At 39.9% G+C, this 20,450-nt stretch overlaps 1 protein-coding gene across 6 annotated transcripts in view; it reads left to right on the top strand.

Moving 5' to 3' along the window:
* The window catches only part of ccdc88c (coiled-coil domain containing 88C), a 69,417-nt gene that overhangs the window by 1,417 nt on the left and 47,550 nt on the right, over nucleotides 1-20,450 (top strand). For all 6 annotated transcript variants that reach the window (XR_005079535.1, XR_005079534.1, XM_037125196.1 and 3 more), the window contains exons 2-3: nucleotides 1,227-1,339; nucleotides 3,754-3,862. Coding sequence is in view for 4 of the 6 variants with exons in the window: in XM_037125196.1 (XP_036981091.1) it covers nucleotides 1,227-1,339; nucleotides 3,754-3,862 (222 nt within the window). In the remaining 2 variants the exon portion in view is untranslated. The remainder of the gene's footprint in view (nucleotides 1-1,226; nucleotides 1,340-3,753; nucleotides 3,863-20,450) is intronic.

Here is a 20,450-nt window from a genome sequence, read left to right as displayed (position 1 = left end):
ACATGTAAGACAAAAAGATAAATAGATGAAAAAAAATACAAACATCTAGAACTGAACAGCAGGATAACCATGAAAACATTTTTATTTTTTTTTTAAGGCTTTTATTTTTGATATATGTTCAACGGATAGTATTGGACAGTATTGTCCTACCACAGATATATGGCTATTGGCATATGTTGTCTACTATTTGCTCCTATTATTTTTTGTGCACAGAATATAATTCACAAAAGATACTTGTGGTTGGTTATATTTATTAAATTTGCAAGTTTTTACAATTTCAGTGCTCAATATTAATTTTGGACAGTAAAGGGTTTTGTTAAACTGTTAAAATTCCGGCCTCCATCACAGTATTTCTTTTCAGAAAGTGTTTGATAACCACATTGGGGGGATCATTGCCACTTGTAGTGAAGGATCCCGACCTCGCAGAACACTTGCTCACTCAGACTGTGCAGTCTTCAGCCACCATCATAGCTAATTCCACCTATACCAAAATCGTTCTGTTTTGCCCAATTAATCAGTTGATCTCTAGTGTCTTCAGAGCTTCTTTGGGAACCACTTTAATCTTTCTGCTGTCTTAAATTGGCTCCAAGGCAAGCAGCAGTGAACAGCATATAAACATTGTGTTACTTTCTGATTCCCTGTGATCTCAAATCCTGTTGACCTGACCAATCAACTTCCAATTTTTCCTCTCTTTGTTGGACACAGGCAAACACAATCACAGTCACACAGTAGAGAGTTAAGTAAAGAAAAGTTTTTTGAGTTGGAGGATAAAAAACATATTTTCTCTGACTATGGGCATTTTAAAGCATGTATACATCTATGCAAGGAATGTTTTCAAATCTGTCTTACAACATGACATGCACAGTAGATTGAAAGGGTTATTGGTCACTCCCTATGGCCACAGGGAAATCCACAATCATTCTGTGAAAGTTAAATGAGAGTCAGTCAAATCAATTGGAAATCTTCTGAAGTTAGTCTTTTTAATACTGAATTTCCTGTTTGTGTTACTGTCTGTCTGCTGTAGCTCAGCTAGCGGTCCAAGCTCAAGGATGGGTTTTCATCCTAAAAAGACTGTAACCTTCCATGATACCCACGTGACTTAGCATGAATCTTAATTAAAATTCAGTAAAATGTCAACATGCAAATTGAATTGAGAGAAAAAATGTCAAGATAATTCACTGGATTTTTCTGGCTGCAATGCAGTTGACCTCTCTGTCTATTTCTAGGTTCGAATGTTGGGTCCTCTGGGTTCATGTGATAACGTAGGCTCAGAAGAGCGAGTCAACATGTTCATGGAGCTGGTAGATGGTGTCTTTCTTCACAAGATCATGACACATATGTAAGTAATACTCTACAGAGAGTTTTTCTTGTTTTATTTGCATAAGTCAGTTACTGGGTATGTGAGCGGTAAGTGAATTAATCCAGCATTTCCGTTGTGTCTGTGTTAGTGTGTTTTTGTGACCACATCCTGACTTGCTTGTTTCAAGTTGTAAACGTCACAGCCAGATGTGTGGGTGAAGTCTGCATTAAGACATGCATAGGAGTATAAGAGGATGATTAACAGTGCCTTTAGAACTGAGCTGCTGTCAGTTTGTTCAGTTACTAAGAAATAACAGAATCAGGCAGATGAGACTGTGCTGCAACAGCTCTCAACATGTTCACTTTATATGTAGTAACTGGACTGGGGCTGCCTTTGAATTCTTAGATGTTTTGTTGCTTTTCTTTCTGGGTAAGGTTAGCATACTTCTACTACTTCATAGTTCATACTTCATACTACTTTATCTGTGTCAATGTATCAGTGTAAATTGTATTCCTTTGGCACTGTTACTGCCTCATACTGTATCAAAGAAGACAGACCGGCTTTTTCATTAAGCATAAACATGTATTCACTTTCCCATCTCATATTATTGCCTTCCTTCTCCATAAACTTTTCTTTTTGTGGCTATTTTGCCAGGCTGCTGCTGTTAATGTTAGTGCCTGCAACCCCTGTGCAAGGGTGCCACTACTGTAAATGGCCGTTTGATATTTCGTGCCATTTGTACTATAGATACCATATTTTAGTAACGTTGCACATAATTGTATTGTGCCAATTATAGTCTTTGCCGGCACTGACCTCATGCAAAACTTGCATTCCCATCAGCATCAACTGTACTGTGTGACAGGCGCCAATTAGCAAATGTTGGCATGCTGCACTATGTTAAAGAACATGGTAAACATTATAACTGCTTAAAATTAGTAAGTTGGCATTGTGAGTACAGTCTCTTTGAGCTGCTAGCATGGCTGCAGACAGGGTTAAGCTTCTTTTTCTCTTTTTCGTCCTGAAATTTTATTTTCTGTTTTCATTTGGAGACACATTGAATGTTTTTATGGAGAGATGATCTCCATATGTAAGTAATACTGCTTCTGTGACATTCGTCATTTCACTCTGCCTTCCAGTGTCACTGTCTTGAACAACTATAAACACTTCCAGATTTATGATGTGATCAGGCAGTAACAGTAACTACTCATGATTTAAGGATAACCCAACCCTTAGTCTTCTTTAAAAAGGCAGGTTCTTCCAGAAGAGTAAACAGTGCACTTGTCAAGGACTGTTTTCAGTGGTGGAAAGTGCATATGCGCAGCACAACAGTAGTGTATGTGTGATTAAGTCCAAATAAATAGCAGTATGAGTTGGTGGTAATGAAGGAACATGTTACCCAGTGTAACAATGTGGCTCAGTGATGTGTTTTTGAATAGTTTTTGGAAAATAGTGGCGCTCTATGGCAAAGAGGAATAAGATATATCAGACTTTGAATGCACACACAGCCTTTACATGGGATTTGTTATGTTTGTGAATAAAATTTAAAAAATGTTAAATTCTGGAGATGACAGACAACTTTTGACCGCAGGACGCTAAAACTACCTGCATTGATAACAACGAAACATGCCACTTATGGGGAATCTGAGACTTCTGCCATCCGGATGCTCCTCTGTCCCCAATTAGACCATGTGTTCAAATGTTAGTTATTGTCTTCAGAAACAATGATAATCACTCCATTGTTCTACTCACAGTGAAAGTAGGCTGGGCTAACTGAGGGGGGTGGTTAGGAATTGTGAGGAGGACGCCAAGATGGAGGAGACATAAAGAATACTAAAGAAAAGCCACTCAGGCAGTTGATAAAACCAGTTAACTGTTAAATCAGTCAGTCTTTAAACTGATTTTTCTCTCTGACCTTTCATGAAATAGATTCTGAGTTTGGGCAGACATTGGAATAATGTTACAATTTAATGTGGGCACGTTTAATTTACTTTTTTGGCTAATAATTTAAATTGAATGCTTGCTGCTGATGAAACCTTCAACAATTAGGCGATTACTTGTTAATTAATCAGTTTGAGTAGTTTTAGACAAAAACTTGAAGGTTACAATTTTACAAAATATTGTGTTCTATATATATTTGGTAACACTGATACGTTACAATTCAATACTGTAGATAAGTTGAAGTGTAAGATTTAAAAAGACCTGAGATGTCAGTGAGAGTTACCACTGAAATGGATGAAATCCTGTTTAAAGAATTCACTTGTCCTGGTTTCATTGCAGTCAGCTCGCGTAGCAAATGAAAGCCTGTTTTCTAGCCTCTTGATATTAAAGATAGTGTCCGTTAGGGGTGATTTGAGCTGTGATTGTTGGACTGAAGTTGAACTGTGTGTGTGTGTGTGATGATCATTGTCATAAGTAGCCACAAATAATGTATTTGTGTGTGTGTGTCTCTATAGTGACCCCAGCCCAACCCAACAGAGGTTGAACAAGAATGTGAACAATGATGTGTCGCTTCGCCTGTATAACCTCACCGTTCTCATCAGACACATCAGGATGTACTACCAGGTATACACACACGCACACAGTGCTAATAATGTCTATGCAGACTACAGCAACAATGATTTTGACAGTGAGTCAAAATACACATGATGGCATTTATACATATACAACTGCCAGCATGGCTCTACTTGATTTGACTCAGTATGGCAGCCCAGTGCAGCAGGGAATTACATTTCCACCACAACTGGGCTACCTGCTTGACGGTGTGTCTTAGACTAATGACACACTTACCTTCATCCCTGCAGTACTTTCGAAGAATCACATCTAACAAATGTGCTTGCAAACACACTTTATTTCCTGTAACTTCTTCAGGATAAAGCCCCCCATTATTTGGACATTTTAAAGCTTTTATTGTTAAGCAGTATTACAGGAAATGTTGTGTGAACACCAGCAGTATTGAATATAATCCTGCAAAAGCTGAGCGAAATAAAACGGTAAAACAGCAGAGCCATGTTCAATATGAAGCATTTTGTGACTTATAGCAGCATTCTTCATGGGAGAATCTGATTTGTTTCTTTATTACACCAAAACTAAAAAGTAACAGCTGCATAGCCATTAGAAGTGTTGGTGAAAGTATGGGTCTTTTGATGTAGAACATTGTCACACGGTCAGAAAAGAACTGCAAAATACTACGATATGAGGTTCCTAACATTTTCTTAATGCTTTACCTAATTAAATTCTCTGAAGAAAATGTTATGGCTAGTGATAGGTATTTGATCAAATTACTGCTAGTAGACAGCAAGAAAGCGATCACTAGGAACTGGGGTAAGAAATGTTAACAATTGTGTAAGAAATCATTTCAATAGCAAAATAGACACACATACTGAGACTGCGAGACACAATTAGGAAGAAAAATTGATAAATAGATTCTATAGAGGAGTCAAAAAGACAGCACTGGACCGGAACAATAATCAGTAGATACACTAATCTTCAAGGATGTAATATTGTAGTAAAGTTCTTGTTTTATTAGCTTTTGTCTATTGCTTTATTATGTCAGTGTTGCAAATACTTGTATTAATGAAAAATGAAAATTACCTTCAGATGTCTATTGAATTAATCAGTCTTCAATTTAAATGGTGAATGGCAGCCATGGTACATTAGCAGTTCATCAGTTTCCACAGGAAGACACAAGATGAGCAAGATGAGCTATAAAAACTACACACCAAGCCCACTCCATACTTTTTGCTGTATGTTACTATACAGAATTAACTCCTACTCTCATTTGTGTGGGCTCATTGTAGCTTTTTAAATAAACTAAAGGCTATGTTGGACATGGATTCACAGCAGTCAAATGTATCCAATTTTCCTGTGGCATATTGCATTTCTCTGAGCTTTCTTCCTGTCATCAGGGAGTTGTTAACATTTACATTTTACAGCTACAGATCACATAAAAGATTGAGTTATTAGGGGGCCAAGCCCGGGGGGCCGAGGGAGCGCTTATGAAGCATACGCGTTTCCTAGGTCCAGCGGTGCTATGAACCCTATTGTAATGGAAGGATTTTCAGGGCCCGAGCAGGGAACCTGCAAGGACCCTATTGTTTTTCAAAGGATTATTATTAGGGTCCGAGCAGGTCACAGACCTGCGAGGTCCCTATTGTAATTGAAAGAGAAAGAATTATTCTTCTGCAGTTTAACTGCTGTTTTGGAAGCCTGAACACACCCCAAAACTCACCAAATTTGGAATGTACGTCATATCGGGTGAAATTTGATAATTTCATGTCATTGGCCGTGGGCGTGACCTGCAGGCTCTGTAGCGCCCCCTGTTGTTCTTGCCTGCCTTCCATGTGCGCATAGATGCACGAAATTCGTTACGCAGATTAATCATGCGCAGATGCACAAAAAAGTCTGGGGACTGATGCCGTCACTCCACCAGGAAGTCAGCCACATTGATATGTGACGGCAAATTTGACAAATTCATGCCTACTTTGAAAACTATCTTGTCCTAGAGCTTAAACACCACAGTCTTCACATTAACTCAGTTATCATCTTCATGCCTTGAAGAACAAAGTTATGGAAATCTTTCAGCTACGTCATACTCTAGTGGGCGGGACAGTGGAACCCATTTTTTTCCCTTGCCGTCAAGCATCAAGGCTTTATATTTTCAACATACAATTTCCTATCCACACCAAACTGCTCACAAGTGTGAAGGCTGTCTCCATGGACACATCTCAGCATCTATGTTAGCCATTTTGATTTTGGCCGCCATTTTGAAATATTGCCATACATCATACTTTCACATCTTCCTCCTACAGATTGGACAGATAGTCCTCAGACTATGCCGATGACACGCTAGGAAAATCTTAATCCTACGTCATACCTGCTGGCCGTGGCAGTGCCCACCATTAAAATCCTTCGTCATGAAGCATCAAGTCCCCATAACTTCTTCATACGATTTCCTATCTTGGCCAAATCTCTCAGGAAGGTAGAGGGAGTCGCCCTGAATAGATCTATGTTGTCACTGGGCGTGGTCGTGACCTGCGGGCTCTGTAGCGCTCCCTGTTGTGATGCCCCGCCTCCTAGAAGCACAAAGAAGGATGAAAATGGGGCTCTAAAAATATGGGAAGTTTATACCTCTTGAATGGCTACACCGATTTTTACCATATTTACAGGTTCACAGTTACAAAAAATTGTACATGTGTGCCACTGGGTGGCGCTATAATGGATGCAGTCGCGTATTTGTCTGTAACTTCCACATTTTAAATAACACATTCACAAACCTTATATCCATATGTTCCCTGAATAGAGCTGGGTTTTTTGACATAGGATACGCCAACTTCTGGTGCACATTTCCTTCGCTAAATCGCCACATATGCAAAACCTACTTTTTTGAACTTCTCCTTGGGATTTTGTCTGATCTGCGTGAAACTTGGCACATACACTTTTCAGCTGGACCTGATTTAAAGTTATCAGAAGAATTTTGTTCGGTCAAAAAATGCAAATATTATTAACAATCAAATTTCTGTAGCTAGCTATAAAAATGTAAATTGTTTGATATCTCGGTTAAACTAAATGCTATTAACACATTTGAGTTCCTTGGTTTCCTTGACACTGGGAAGGGATGACCAGAATTTGGCAAATTTTGGTCACTAAGGGGCGCTAAAAAGATGGGAAGTTTATATCTCTTAAATGGCTCCACCGATTTTTGCGAAATTTGGTTGGTATGATATAGGGCCAATCCTGGGGCCATATCGTGAAGGTGGTCATTACTGGTCACTGTGGGCGTGGCTTAGTACAACAAATCCAAATCGGAGCACATTCAGCCATTTGCACTTCCAGTGCACTTCCCATTACAGCGGATACCACGGCTCAGATGTTGGCCTGTGTCCTCACTTTTGCATGAGCCCATCATCCCTTGGGGCCAACTTCCGTGGGCTATGCGGTGCGTGGGGGCCGAGTCGCGCGGGGGGCTTGGTCCCCGTTCATAACTGCTTGCAGTTCTAGTTAGGACCCGAGCAGGTCGCAGACCTGTTTCTCCTACAGATTGTAATGCAGATGGGATGGCCCATCCTGGCTGCTTCAGGTTGCTTAGCAGGAAATATCTCTGCAATGCAATACAAAGGAATCTTGGACATAATGCCAGAACCGTTACTTCTTGACACTCTGTTCATAGGGATAGTTGCACCTTCAAAGCAAAATGCCCTAATCTGTACATTATATTAACTGAGAGATTTGGGACAAGACTCACTAGCCTGAAATGCTTTAAAGAAATGATTTAAAATATAATATGCTATTTATAGTTTTCCTTCACGTGACCTGTGCGCTGACCACAAGGGCAAAACAGTAGACCTAGACAGTGGCTCATACCAGACTTCCCGTATAAACATGGCAAAAGGTGGAAAATTTTCCTGGCACAGTTATTTAGATAACCTGTTAACTGTAGAAAAGGAACGATATAGACGTGTTGGGCATATACAGCACACTGCGGTATTTCAGCTGTTAAAAACCCTACCAGAGCTCAGCTTAAGTGACATGTACCTTTTGGATAATCTCTCGCCTTATACTGCTGCCAGAATGATGCTTGTAAAAGTATGGACAGTTATATGTATTTACGATCTTGATAGGTAAATAATGCCGCCGTTTGGGAGTAAGAAGGTGATTGCTAATCAATTGACATCAGCAAAAAAATCACCAACAAAGTTTATCAGTCTAAACACAAGCTTGAAAGTGTAAAGGGATTTCCCATTCATTGCATTTTGAGGTTATGTGTGACTAATGCATCATCTGAACTCCTCAGCTAACTAGCTAACTTTTATTCATTAAGACCACTACAGTTGGTTGAGTCGATACACGACAACAAACCATGTTAAAACAATTACAGACAGATTAAAAAAATGATAATTGATAAAAACTTATACTTGTGATTACCTGAGCTTAACGTTGATGAAGTGTTCGCTGCAAATACCTGTGTATTTGGACAGCTGCCATTTTTCCCCCTCCAGGATTCAGAGGTACGTCTTATGGCACAAATCTACAATCTTCTCCTCATTGGGTTTTCTTTTTCGGACAGAATTTGGTAGAAGCATAGTCCAGACCTGTCTCCTCGCCTGTGTGCATCCGATTGCACAACAACTACCCGGCTGGCAAAATTGAACTGGTTCCAAACAAAATTTCCTTTGCTGATGGTCAGTGAGGTGCAATCTTTTCCCTCCCAGGGGGCGTTCCCCGGGGAGTGTGAAATCACGTGAAAACTATGAATAGCCATAAGCCCCATTCACCCTGCCCTGTCAAGATGGCAATCATGCGGGTACTCTGCCTCGCCATCTGTAAGTCTTACAGAGGTGGAGGAAGGGGACAGTTTCGTACTGCCTCTGATCCACGTTTATACGAGGAAAAGTGTCTGTCATCCATCTGTCCTACCAACTCTTAATCACATTTTTTTCATGCCTGGTATTTAGGTCTGGATTTTTTGACATGATTCAGATCAGAAAACTTACCTTCTCTGGCAACTTGTAAAGAAAAAAATCACCATGACAGTGAGCCCTCCTGATCAAGACTTCAGTGAACTTTCCCCCAGAAAAGAGCATCCTTCCTCCTGAGTGAGAGCCAGACAGTGTCCTCAAACAATGTAACGTGTCACGAAGCATGGTGGATCTTAATAACAACACTACAACAGCATCCATATGATTGTAAACAGTCTGCGGTTGCATGTTTTGAGTTACAGGGGGAAAACCAGGGAAATATGTTTAATAAAACAGACAGGATCTCAACATTATGATGTCTCTTCACATTTCTTATGAAATGACATACTGGAGCAGCTTTAAGCCAGCATTGCTTGGTTCAGTGTGAACAAACGCTGCATGAAGGCGAGCCTTCTTTGCAGCAATAATGCAGAATCTCTGTGTGAAAAGGGCTAAAGAGAGAGGCTTGCCAAGCCAAGGCATCAGTATTTGACATCTTGGGAATGAGGCTCAGCAATAATGAATCTTTTTCCAGAATTGCTTACTGCACCTTTTGAATGGCCTGTTTACAAACAGCAACCAACAAATCCATTGTATGCCTTTAAAGATACATTGATCTTAAAAGTTAGAGTATCACTTTAAACAATTGTCTGGCTAATGGATAACTTGTTTGCACTGATAGTTGTACTGCACTGTCACACATCAGCTAAGTGAAATTTTGATTTCACAGCTCCCATATTTGTCCATGTGAATGTCCACAGAATGAGTGAATACTGCCTCAAGAGCCGGACTGAATGACACACACAGGAATTACTCCCAAAAAAGAGATGTAATGATAAAACTATGGTGGGTGTTTTTATTTTTGGCCATTTTTCAGAGGATATGAATAGTAATACAAAAACTTTTCATGCACTCATGGTTAGTGGCTGGGTGAAGCCACTTATTATCAAAGAAATTGTGTTTGCTCCTTTTAAATCAAAACAGAAGCTACCCAAATGACCCTGATCAAAAGTTTATATAACCTAGTTCTTAATACTGTGTATTGCCCCCTTTAACACTAATCAAAGGTTTTTTTGTGGTAGTTGTGGGTGATGCACTTTATTTTCTCAGATGGTAAAGTTGCTCATTCTTGGCAAAACTCTGCATTTCCTGTAAATTCTTGGGCTGTCTTGCATGAACTGCACGTTTGAGCTCTCCCCAAATGGCTCAATGATATTGAGGTCAAGAGACTAACATGACCACTCAAGAACCATCTCTTGTTTCTGCTGTAGCCAATGACTGGTCGACTTAGTCTCGTGTTTTGTATCATTGTCATGTTAGAACGTCCAAGTACGTCATATGCGCAGCTTCCAGACTGGAACTTTCTGATAACATGCTGCATACATCTTGCAATCTATTTTGATTAGGAATGGTGTATTTTTCATCATAGGCCTTGTTGACTCCTCTCCAAATGTACATTTACGGTTGTGGCCAAAAAGTTCAATTTTGGTTGTTGCTTGTTTCAGAAGTTTTGAGGCTTGTGCATCTTATAACAGCACTTTTTTTCTTTGTGTCCCAAACAATTTTTCGTGACAGTTGTGGCTGAATTTTTGTTGGTCTACCTGACCAGGGCTTGGTTTCAACAGAATCCCTCATTTTCCACTTCTTAATTAGAGTTTGAACACTTCTGATTGGCATTTTCAATTCATTAGATATCTTTTTATATCCTTCTCCTGTTTTATAAAGTTAAACTACCTTCCCCTGCAGATCCTTTAATTCTTTTGCTTACCCCATGGCTCGGAGTCTGCCAGGAGCCCAGAAACTCACTGATTTTTTTATACATTATACAATATTTTTAATATGCTAGTTCTAATCTTGGCAATATAGCTTACAGCTCAAAAAGATCTCAAGGAGATATATTTAGATTTATTAAAAGTGTAGGCTTAAAATGTGGGCTGTAGTGTTTGAGTAAAATTCCTAGTAGGTTTATGGAAGAGTCTGGTTTAGTCACTGAGAGATTTACTGAGTGTTTAAAGGGATAGTTAGTGTTTTTTGTAGTGGGGTCATATAAAGTACATATCTATAGTCGGTCTGTTCCCTACCGTAATCACCGATCAGCTCAGCCTCAGTTTGGAGAAGTAGAGAGCCGCTCCAGCCCAGATGCTCAGCTTTGTACTGCAGTGAACGGGGTCCAGATAAAAAGCTAAATGAACCACCTAAAACAAGGCTCACCTTAAAAAAATCTATAACAATTCAAGTATACGTTGTATAGGGAAAATTCACACCGCTTTACATCACCGTCAGACCTGCCTTTCTTTTGGCACTACATTTTTGTCAACCGTAGAACCTCCGTATCCCTACACAGTTGCACTAATGCGTAGGGATGCGGAGGTTCAATGGTCTGTTAAGTTTCATTTTTATCAAAAGTAAACCTCTCGTCCAGCAACTGGGCCTCGCACTGTATTTTGGAGATCGCCTGTTGCCCAGTTGCGCTAATGCGTAGGGATATGGAGGTTCTACGGTTGACAAAATGTAGTGCCAAAAGAAAGGCAGGTCTGACGGCGATGTAAAACAGTGTGAATTCTCCCTATACAACGTACACTTGAACTGTTACAGATGTTTTGCCTAAAAAATATGTGTAGGAAATGCTACATGTCGCATTTTCCCAACAGTTTTTGAACTCACATATAAGTTTGTTTAGGAGTGCTGGCAGACTGCCACGCTCCCCAGGGAGTCTGCTGCATTCTTTTACGCTGGTCAGTTCTGCTCCTTGACTCCTAATCACAGTAAGAAATCCACTGATTTTGCCAGTTTATGTATTTAGCACCAACAGGTTAATTATTTCAGTGAAATGTTAAGGGAGGCGCACCATTAATTAAGCAAAATAAAAGGTAAAAAAAGACCAAACTATCAGCTCCAACAAACCGTAGCAGGTGATGGGTTAAGCCTATCGCCAATAGATGATAGATTTGTCCAATCGACCAACCTCAGTAGTGGTGCCCCAAGAGTCACAGACAGGGCAGATGACCAGTACATGAGGACCTGCACCGCTGTCCTCACTGGGATGCCACAGTAATGTGCCGGCCTGTCTTTCTAAAACCAAGGCGTAATAGTCCTCCTTTTCCAAAAGCCGCCTCTGAGGTAGGTCTAAACAGGTGACGTGACGTGAAGCTCGAAGTTGGGCTGTTAACAGTGACCTAGAATTTGTCTTCAAAATAAGAGCTTTACATTGCACCCCATCGGAGTTTAGAACTGGGTTCTTCGCAGGGGGCTTTTATTTTGAGAGTAGCGACCGACCTTACCTTGCCGACACAACAACAAACTAACACAACCAAACAGCTACAGAGACCGAGGAGACGCTGCATCTCCTGGATCTCTGCTGCTGTCCAGTTGTTCATCTTAATGTCCGCGGATGAAGTGATGGACTGACTGCTGTGATCAGCTGTTTCCTGGTTTTAAAACTCCTCGGCTGTGGGTCGCACAACAATGCAGGTCATTGACACCTCCGCCCACCTCACTCAGAGGCCGGCACATCTCCGCCTCATTTTTAGATAGCAGGCGAAGCGGAAATAAGTGTACCCTCAGAGGCGGAAAATCAGTGGACCAAAACAGACCCCCAATTTGCCGGCCTCTGTCTAAAACCACAGACCGAGCTGCCAAAGGACGGGCAAATTGCCGGCTTGGTGCTCTGTCTAAAAACAGCTTCTGAGACCAGTTGAAGTATCTGCCTGTGATCCACTACCACGTGACCTCCAGGAAGTCTGAGTTGGTGTCATTTCATAATGGAGCACCATACCGCAAAAAAATAGTATTCGATGTCTAGTGAGGAGTATGAGCCGAAGATGCCTGGCTGTCATCAATGCACGTGGTGGGAATGCCCCTTTTTGTAATTATCAAGTTATCAAGGAGTATGTGTCCAGTGTTGGACACTGGATAAGCATCAAAAATGAAATTAAATCATATCAGTTTTGAGGACCTAATATATTCACAAAATACAAAACAAAATTCAGATGTCATGGAATAAATAATCAAGTAAAACCCTAGAATATTGCAATAGCCCTTACTAATTTGGAGGAGTGTAAATCAAACAGTACAAACAGTCACTCACTTCAGAGAAAAGAATCAGAAAAAGTACTCCTTAATTGTCCCACAAACAGGGAAATTTGTTTGCCACAGCAGCCAAGGTATAATAATATTACAAAAAACAATAACAATAGTAAAAAATAAACAATATAATTAAAAGGTAAGAGATAGAATAGACACATATAAACATAATATTGTACAAAATTAACATGTAATTATAAACAGTGTGGCAGTGATTTTTTTATTTGCAAACAATACATATTGATATTAAAAAAAAAAAAGACCAGATGAGAACTGAGTTATGTGTAGTTCTGTTGCACAGTGAATATGTGAAGTCTACTGGGAGCAGTGCTGGTTGTAAAGTCTGACAGCAGCAGGAAGGACGGACCTGCAATACCTCTCCTTCACACACTTGGGGTGTATCAGCCTAAAACAAATACATTTGGAAGGCGGCCTCTAGAGACAACAAAATAATTAAAACATAGTAGGATTAGATGTTTCTACTCTATACTATGTCTTTTGACTATGACAGTATATTGGCCTATAATGTAAAATTATTGTACCATTTGTACTCAATAAATGTATTTGTATGTTTGCTATTATCCATTTTAATAGAAAGAATAACCAGTCTCACTTAGTCTTATATGTTTCTCACAGACTCTTGCTGTCTGTGTTGCATTCTGCTGCACACTACATGCTCTCTCTCTCTTCTGTGTCATAAGCAAGGCTCAAGTCTTAACCTTCAAGTCTCAAGCAAGTCCCAAGTTACTGTGATCAAAATCAAGCAAGTCAAGTCAAGTCATTGCTATTACTCAAGCAAGACGAGTCGAGTCGAGTCATGGCTAAGGTCAAACAAGTCACAAGAAGTTTGTATGAATGTATTCTTCATATCTGTAGATGCAGTAAATGGAAGAGGTTGGTTAGTCAGTAATATGATCTAATTGCATAGTTGATCAATTTGTATATTTTTTTTCAAACCCATGAACACAAGAATAAGATTAGATTAATATCAGCCCTGGAACTGCACCATACTGCACATTCTGACAGCTGAGAATATTACTCTCAGACATTGTTTTTTGGATAGCTTCCATGTCATGTGTAGTATCTGAAAGTGAGCCTCACTTTTACAGTAAAACAGAAACAGCTCTTAGTGCTACTGTAGGGGTCTAGACAGTGCGGCAGTAACAGGACCAATTGACAAAGACATAAATTGTCAGGCTTGGTTGGTCAGTCAGTTTGCAGTATGTCCAAGCTGCCAAGTGTCACAGCTCTTACATTCCGAAATGTGAACCTCTGTTTCTACACATGTTATGGTTATGTGTAGAACTTTAGTAAAACTCTCAATCTCTCTTTCTCTAGCCTCTTTCCCCTCTCACTTTACCCCCCTTTGGTTACCATGGGAACTGCAGAACAAAACCCTAAGCCAACACTGGATGTTGTGAAGTCAGTGTCCTCTGGCCTACTTCATATACTCATGCACACACCCTGGCCGAATGGATTGTAATATTCTGTATAAATGTGTGTGGTGTGTGGGTGTGGCAGTGTGTATACTGGTGCAGTCTGACTCAGAGACAGACTGCCTATGTTCCCTCTGTCTATAGAAAAAAAACACAAGAGAAGACAGGAAAGAAGAGGAGTTACAGTGGAGGAAGGGATAAACTAGTCCCTTTTGTAAATAAGTCAGTGGTGAGTTCTACTTTGAAGAAATCAAGAGGTCTTGTAACATTTTACAGGAGAGTCTTCCCGATCACGTTTAATATACTGTGCACCGAGATGTGAAAAATATACAAAATTTGGCTGTTTTGACTGCTGACAAAAACATAATATTTTTGGTCCTCGTGGTTTGCCAGTCAGTGGAATTGTCAGACCAACTTTTTCGATTTTAGTTGCGTTTTAGATGGAACACGAGTTCATTGGCCAAGATATAAATGCTTTTTTTGAGCTTTACAGATAATGCCAGTTAGGCACTGTTTATGGGACCTTTCATAAAAACAGGCTAGGCCATACCTAATAACTCCCAAACAGGCAAAAAAGCATAACTTCTCACCACTCCTACCAGTGCTGTGAAAAATGACCATAAGTTGTACTTGAGTGAAATAAAAGATATTGCATGAGAATATTACTCCAATTGCTGATAAATTCATTAATTTTAAAATGTGCTTATTTGGCTCTGATACAACAGGTTCCACCTGTATATCTAAAAATGTCTCAGCAAACTGTTTATAATCATGTAAATACTAGATCCTGACCCATCATGGAAAGCAACAAAGATGTGTTTTTTGCTCTAAATTACATTAGATTCCAGTCAGCATCACTAAATTAATTAATATTGAACCCTGTCTGGCTCTAACTCATGGAGAGGGATGCTGTTTCTTGGAGGGAAGTTCACTGGAAGACTTGGTTGGGAGAGCTGACCAGGTCCCAGTGATTTTTCCTCATTAAATTTGGTAATTTTATTCTCTATACACGTTGTCAAAGACAGTAACTATAACAACGCAATGGTAGAAGGCGAGAAAGACATTATGAGTAGAGACAGACTGATATGTTTTTTTCAGGGCCGATACCGAAACCGATTACTAGTAGTCAAGGAGGCCGATAACCAATATTTGGAGCCGAAATTCATTTGCTGTAAAAGGGAAAATATTGGCATAAAAATTTCGGATAATACAAACTCCAACACCTAACTTTGTTTAAATGCCTGTAAGCATATGTTTATTAAACAGCTTATCAGATTTGCAACATGTTAAATTAACATGTTGCAACATAAGCTGTTGGTTTAGTGTAATACTCCCATACTGCACTTTTAAACTAAAGTCTATCCATCTGCAATAAGGGTTTGAAAAAAAGAGAGTTAAAAGTGGGGCCACGTGCTGACATATGCTCAACTCATCATGCTTAATTTACTACAGCATTTAGGAAGCCTGTAGTTTATTTATGATGTAAATGTTATATTTTAACAACATGTGATGGCAGAGACCCTGTGATTCAAAACTAGGCTGCTACATTACTAACAATTAATGTAACCATAGCTGAGAAAGTAGTACTATAGCAATAGGAGAGACTATTCTTCCCTGAACACCATGCAGTTCCTGTAGGCTTTATGATGCAGTCACATTATGTCTTAAGTCTTGCACAACAATATCCCGCTCCTCTCTACAATAAACTGTCAGAGACAGCTTCAGGACACACTTCATTTAACAATATGTCATTTTCTGCTGCTTGGGATCTTTCAGTCAACACAGAAAAAGGTGTTTTGCTTTGCAATGGTGCTTTGCTGTCAGTTTCTGCAGCTTCTCATGTGGCTTACACACACACACACACACACGCACACGCACGCACACACACACACACACAAATACAAACTCCTTCACTTTAATAATCAGTGTTTATCATAGGAACAGACAGCTGCCGCTAACATATCGGGCCTCACAGTCAGTGCGTTTACATGACACTCAAAACCAAATTACTGGGTTAGTCCGACTATAATTGGATTTTTAGAATGCATGTATCTGACTAAAATCGGACTGGATCGGATTTCTCAGTGTTGGATTAAAACACCTGGATTATTCGATTCATAGTTTCATTGCTCCTGCATGTATATGTTCCATCAGATCGGATCGGATTTTGCGTTCTGCGCAGGCTCGAGATTTTTTTTTTCCCGAGGCCGTGAGTTGGAAGTAGAAGGACGGCGGCAGCGGTGTCATTTTTCCGAAAAAACCACAAGCAAGAGTGCCATTGTGCATCTAGTTCGTGTAATTATCATGTACACCATATATGAAATGTACATATATGTTTTATTGTCTTGCTCTTTGTACACCATATTTTTCGAGTGCCATGGCAGAGTTTGTTGTTGCTGGTAACGTAAAGAGGTCAGCTGGAGGTGGCTCTATTACCACTAGTTGAAATGGGTACAGTGTCACCTATCGTACCGGGGTATGACGTGCTTCGGCCAGTAATTCAATTTTCTCACCGGCATGTATACTCAGACAATTGCAATTGTCCAATTGAGTAGCACAGGTGAACTATGGCTGTAATCCGACTAAGCTGTGCATGTAAACTCACTGAGTAACGTTAGTAGTCGTGAGTTGTAGAGTTTCTAGAGCCAGAGAAGGAGAAACTGGACAGGTGGGCTAACGTTACACTAAAAGCTCATCAGCCTTCACCTCAACGTGCTTCCATGCAATAAGACTGGACTGAATTGAGTTTATTAGGTTCATGCTCTCTCACTCACACACACACACAGACTTCTACCATCACGGACTATTTCCATATCGATATTATCAGCAACCTTGTTTTGAGGCACGTCTGGATGGACTGTGAGCGAGCAGAGCTGCTGCTTATGTTTATATGGGCTCACAGTAATGTTACTAGTAGTTGTGAGTTGTAGAGGACTGGGATATTTATTACAATTTCAGGAGAGTCTGCTGCCTCAACTTACCTTCAAAACCAAGCACCCAGGAACAGGGCCGGGCTTTGAGTCCAGGTTTACATGGTGGCTAAACTTTTTCTCCTCTCTGCCGTGTGTGTGAGCACTGTGCATGCACAGCTTTCACTGCTCATTGGTTATATGCAGACCGGGTAACAGCCAAACCGTGTAACCAATCAGATGGTGCTGTGGGTGGGACAATGCTGGAGACGGAGTAGTGACAGCAGACAGAGAGGCTTGGCTGCATCAGAGCCAAAATAACCCAGTTTTAAACTGATCTCTTATCGGCCATCGGATTAAAAAAATAAAAATACGCATATGCCGATATGTGTCAAAATGCCAAATATCGGCGCCGATAATTAAAGTCAGTTTTTTGCTCAAAATCATATTGCATAATCAGAGGCGGAACAAAACTGTTCCCCCATTCCATCTCTGTAACTTATATACAGATGACAGGTGGAATAATAGCACAATATTCCTAATTCTTGAATGAAAAAGCAGCTCATTTTTCTCCATTACTGTGTTATCACCATGGATCTATAATCAAGTTAAAAAACTAATACTTATTTTATATTTTTAACAGACTTAGTGGCTTGTGTAGCCTACACAGAAGTGTATATCCCTTTTTTTATTAATGTGTTATGATTTTTGGCATTACTCATCTTACTCATCATTACTCATCAGAGGAAACATTCCTGTTGTTCCCTGTTCAAGCCCATTGAAATGATTCATTTGATTTTTGGCTGCATTAATAAATGTGGCTTGATGTAACTAAAGGAAACTAGTTCAGAGCTTCTGATGAAGTAGAAAGATTTTATTTGGATTTATAAAAATGTGTAAGTGGTGAAGGAGTTGTGGAACACAGTAGCATGCAACACAGTTAAAGTCAGATCAGCTGTCCACTGTAGGGCTGCAATTAACGATTATTGTGATGGTCACCAATCTATTGATTATTTCATCGATTAGTCGATAAGTCATGATCATTTTGGCAGCATCTGTTTCAACTTTGGTTTATTTATCATTCTCAGAGCAAATTAAAAAACCATGAAACATACACTTGAAAACATAATATTTTGAAACACAACTGGATTTTTAATCTATCAGTTGAACTAATTAATACTAATTATTCCAGTTTTTAATTGATTATACATTTTACAAATAAATTATTATGCTATAAATCATTGCATTAAGTGGAGGTTTACTATTCAGTGTTTTATCCAATTTATACTATCACTGTTTTGTCCTGATTTAATATCTTGCACATGAATTAGTACTGATATCGTTGCTGTCAGACAGAAACCTCTTATTGGCAAAATCTGACTCATTTTGTCATTATTGATTTTACTGGCCACCCTTCACGTCTGTACACATTATAAGCCAATGAATGTATTCAAAGAGCTTGATAAATGGGGGAGCATGGGTTCACAACAGCTACGCTTGTTGTTGTCATTCGAGATCTGTTGCATTTTTAATAACTATGAATTTTAATATATCACTTTTTGGTCATACCCTTATGGATGAATATGTCTAAAAAAATGCCAATCAGTTTCAGTTTGATTTGCTTGTAGGTTTGTAGGCTACTACAGAGTAGAGTTTAGATTCTCTGCCCCAGCCTGTTTTTTTTGTTTTGTTTTTTTTACAAAAGTAATAGTAACGCACAGTGACTTGAATAAGTAACTTTAATCTGATTACTGGTTTGAAAATATTAATGTGGTAGATTACTCATCACTGAAAAAGGTGGTCAGCTCATAATGACAGCTAATGTATCTGGCCGGGCCGGGCTAGGACTCAACGTGCTCAGGTCGAGTCGGGCTTGATTTTTTGGGCCCGATCTAGGCTCTACTACAGAGTCACACCTAAATTTAATATCGTATATTGAAGATACAAGGTTTCCACCCGACATTTACAATAAGCTCCAAACCACTACAAAACAGGCTACAGCTATAACTCACTGATAACTAAGACAAATGACTTTTATCAGTTCAACTCGTGAACTTACCTGTCTGGCGTACATGCTGCCACAGCTGCAGTGTGCGTACGTTTCAGGTGCTCATGCCTGGCTGTAGTGGTGCCATGAAATGACAGCTGTGTTTGAAGAAGTTTGCACATCACGTGTTTCGCATTTTTATTTTCAAATTGTTCCCACACTTTGGACATTTTTGGTATCGCTTTCTTGCTCTCCTCAACATGTTCCGCCATCATTCGTATTCTTCTTCTTCTGCTGATGCTCCTGCGTCTTCTTCTGCGGAACTGACTTCTTCTTCTATGCCACACTGTGGTGCGCATTCTAGTAGCGGAGCTAAAATGATTTGCTCTGGCTCAAAACTTTTTTTTAAAAGAAGATGATGATGATGATGATGATGATGATGATGATGATAATAATTATAATAACAACAACAACAACAACAATAATAATGACACATTGATGCACATTTTTTAATTGTTGCAGCCCTAGTTAGCTGTCACCTTTTTCTTGATCTGGGATGAGACGTGTGAGCCTGGTGTTTAAGTGGGCCATGGAATTAGGCCGGGTGTGTGTGTGTGTGTGTTGGTCATATAGCAGGCTTTATTGATCCCTTGTCAGTTTTGCTGCAGGCGAATATCCATAGATCTGACACGCACTCAAACAAACTCACACAGTCAGAAAGAGCGTGAATATCACACTTAACACTGCCAGCAGCAGTATGTCAGTATAATTACTGACATACTGCTGCTTAGACCAAAATTGATATTCACCAGTTACATATAACACACGTGTTGCAGGTGATATATCCAAGAGAGCAGAGTGTGGGTCTATCTTTCTCATCTGTAGTAAACAGCCAGGTACTCAGCACTGACCTCAACCATTGTATATATCCTGTCACAGTCCTTTTTGTAAGACTTTAGGACTGGGACGATGTGTCGAGTAATCGACGACATAAATTCATCGTCATGAATAATTTGCATTGACGCGTTGTCCCAAACAGGAAGTGGTAGTACCCCCGGAGGCTGAGAATAGCCCCTCTCACACAGAGACTCTGCATTAACGCCGCAGCGGCGGTTTGTCAATTCTACACTGTTGGTCATTCACACAGAGCAAAGCTCCGCTGGAGTAAAGACAAACCGCCATGTAATTCACACAGAAAGCTGTGCTGCGGCTCCTAAAGAGACGTGATGGTACACGTCATGATGATGATGTTGGTGTGTTTCCCAGGTGTCCCCCCTGTCA

This window comes from Acanthopagrus latus, chromosome 16 (genome assembly GCF_904848185.1).
Source record: "Acanthopagrus latus isolate v.2019 chromosome 16, fAcaLat1.1, whole genome shotgun sequence".
In the NCBI taxonomy this organism is placed as follows: Eukaryota; Metazoa; Chordata; class Actinopteri; order Spariformes; family Sparidae; genus Acanthopagrus; species Acanthopagrus latus.
This window is presented reverse-complemented; position numbering and strand designations above follow the sequence as displayed.